Consider the following 2,815-nt stretch of genomic DNA (forward strand, 5'->3'; position numbering starts at 1 on the left):
TCTCAGGAAGCAAAATCAGAAGAGACCGCACCAGAGAAGCCTGCAGGAGAAGAGGCCAACCCTGTTGAAGAGCAAAAGCCTGAGGATAAACCAGAAGAGGCACCAGGTGCCTCTGCCCCTGCCCCTAGTGCTACAACTGAGGCCACCTCAACTGAACAAGAGGCACCCAAAGTAGAAGAGGCAGCACTTCCTACACAGGAAACCCCATCTGAGTCTAGTCCAGAAGCCCCACCAGCTGAATTGGCAGAGTAAACATGGCAATTTTGAGATAATCCAAGAACTTTTCTCCCCCTGTTTGTTTGTTGGAGTGGTGCCAGGTACTGGTTTTGGAGAACTTGTCTACAACCAGGGATTGATTTAAAAGATGTCTTTCTCTTTTTTTTCTCTCCCCACAGATCCCATCTCAAATAATTCTGTTACCACCATTCCAACAGGTAGAGGGGAGACTAAACAGCTCCCTCTGCCTTGTTCCTTTTTTTTTTTTTTTGCATCAGTATTAATGTTTTTGCATACTTTGCATCTTTTATTCAAAATGTAAACTTTCTTTGTCAATCTATGGACATGCCCATATATGAAGGAGATGGGTGGGGTCAATAAGGGATATCAAATGAAGTGATAGGGGCCACAATGAGGAATTAGTGATGCACATAATTGCCAAGAGAATGTGCCACGAGAAACAATGTAAGGGGTTAGTCTTTTTTAAAAGAAAGTTATTACAATGTATTTTGTGAGGCAGATGTTCTATAAGGTTTACAACACTACAAGTCTTGACTAAGAAGGAAAGGAAAAAATCAATACCCAGAAAAAAAAAGATCATAGTCTTAGGAATTCATTTAAACCATAGGAACTTTTCACTTATCTCATGTTAGCTGTACCAGTCAGTGATTAAGTAGAAATACAAGTTGTATAGGCTTTATTGTTTATTGCTGGTTTATGACCTTAATAAAGTGTAATTATGTATTACCAGCAGGGTGTTTTTAACTGTGACTATTGTATAAAAACAAATCTTGATATCCAGAAGCACATGAAGTTTGCAACTCTTTCCACCCTGCCCATTTTTGTAAAACTGCAGTCATCTTGGACCTTTTAAAACAAATTTTAAACTCAATCAAGCTGTGATAAGTGGAATGGTTACTGTTTATACTGTGGTATGTTTTTGATTACAGCAGACAATGCTTTCTTTTCCAGTTGTCTTTGAAAATAAAGGAAAACTCTTCAGATGCAATGGTTTTTGTGTAGCATCTTGTCTATCATGTTTTTGTAAATACTGGAGAAGCTTTGACCAATTTGACTTAGAGATGGAATGTAACTTTGCTTACAAAAATTGCTATTAAACTCCTGCTTAAGGTGTTCTAATTTTCTGTGAGCACACTAAAAGCGAAAAATAAATGTGAATAAAATGTATAACTTGGTTGTGTTTCTTTTATGGATCCTCTGATAGCTGTAAATGGACTAGCAAGTATGGCTTAAATTTGCATAGAGAAGGATCTTGTGTGCCATTAATGCTATCTTTAGAAATGGTTTAGAATTTTGGATTCAGTAATATTCCAAGTCTTTATTATGAAGAAATTTATAAGCAATATCTCCAGATGGCTCACAGCCTCTGCTTTTTTGAACAAAAGACTGGAAGCCAATCTGAGAACATGATGGCATAGTAAGATTGCTGTTGCCCAGGTTCCATCGTGGTTTAAGACCAGTTGTATACAGCACACTCGATTCCTACCTCTTAAAGTTAATGTTTGACTTGGATTATATTGGATAGGGTGTAAGAATATGGTCTTAGGCCAAATTTTTCTAAACTGGTTGCCTAAAGTTAGGCACTGAAAATAAATGGTCCATTTGTTTTGTTATGCCACTTCTACTTCTAGTTTTAGACCACCAGTTTGAAATACGTAGCGTAAAAACATTTGTTTTCCTGCAGTCTGCTCAGCATTTAAAAGCAATATCTTTCTCAAATATGTTACTCCCAACTACAAATGAGTTACAAAGGGGATTGCTAAATTTGCCTATAAAAATAGTTGCTTGGTGCTTGCCTTTAATTGTTAGGCTGTTTGGCTAATTTCCAACATATTGCTCAGGGCATGTTATGCCTTAATAAAACAGTAGGCTTATGTAAAGTAGTAATGGTGTTCAGAGGGTGGAAATTGATTCAAGAAACTTTCTCCTATAAACTTAGGAGAAAGTTTAGTATTACACTTGCTTCTATCAAAATTTTCAGCAGAAGCTTTCTTTGGAAGTAATTATGATTCATTTTATGAGAAAATGGCACATTAGCACCTTGTTCCCAAAAGAACAGAATTAACTGCAATGGATTCCTGCTGAATGCATACTTATTTTTATTCAGCTGTCTACCATTTTAATTTTGGCTTGTATGTACTCTCTTCACCCTGGTATTTCTCTATAGTTTTAGATATGTATTGAATATTATGCTATAATGGCCACAGGATGAAATAAATGGATGTAAAATGAGATCCTCCACAACAGTGTCATTCTTGGAGTACATCAATTGAAGTGTTCATTTTATAACCACTTTACTCAGGGTTTTTATAATACAGTTGTTTAAAAAAAAAAAAACTGTTCAAGACATCAAATGTCATGGCCCTATAGTCAATGTCATTTTTAAATAAATTCCTTTATATTTAAATCCAAGATTTTTTTTTTAAAAAGAAAGGTCTGAGCTGTCCTTTTTTTTTTTTTTTCCTTGTCAAGTTATCAGGAAGCACCAAATCACTGAGTTCCCTTCACAGAGTAATAGTCAATACTAGATATGTTTTAAACTGTTTACGAAGAAAGCAGTTTATTACAGTATGTAACA

At 35.7% G+C, this 2,815-nt stretch overlaps 1 protein-coding gene across 1 annotated transcript in view; it reads left to right on the plus strand.

Annotated features, from left to right (window-relative positions):
- MARCKS (myristoylated alanine rich protein kinase C substrate) overlaps positions 1-2,469 on the plus strand; it is a 5,235-nt gene extending 2,766 nt beyond the window's left edge. Inside the window, exon 2 of the mRNA XM_084625107.1 lies at positions 1-2,469. This exon is cut by the window's left edge and continues 498 nt beyond it. Within this exon, the coding sequence (XP_084481233.1) occupies positions 1-252 (252 nt within the window). The 3' untranslated portion in view covers positions 253-2,469.
- Positions 2,470-2,815: the final 346 nt, after the last annotated feature.

Source organism: Lepidochelys olivacea (genome assembly GCF_965140295.1).
Source record: "Lepidochelys olivacea isolate rLepOli2 genome assembly, chromosome: 3".
Taxonomy (NCBI): domain Eukaryota; kingdom Metazoa; phylum Chordata; order Testudines; family Cheloniidae; genus Lepidochelys; species Lepidochelys olivacea.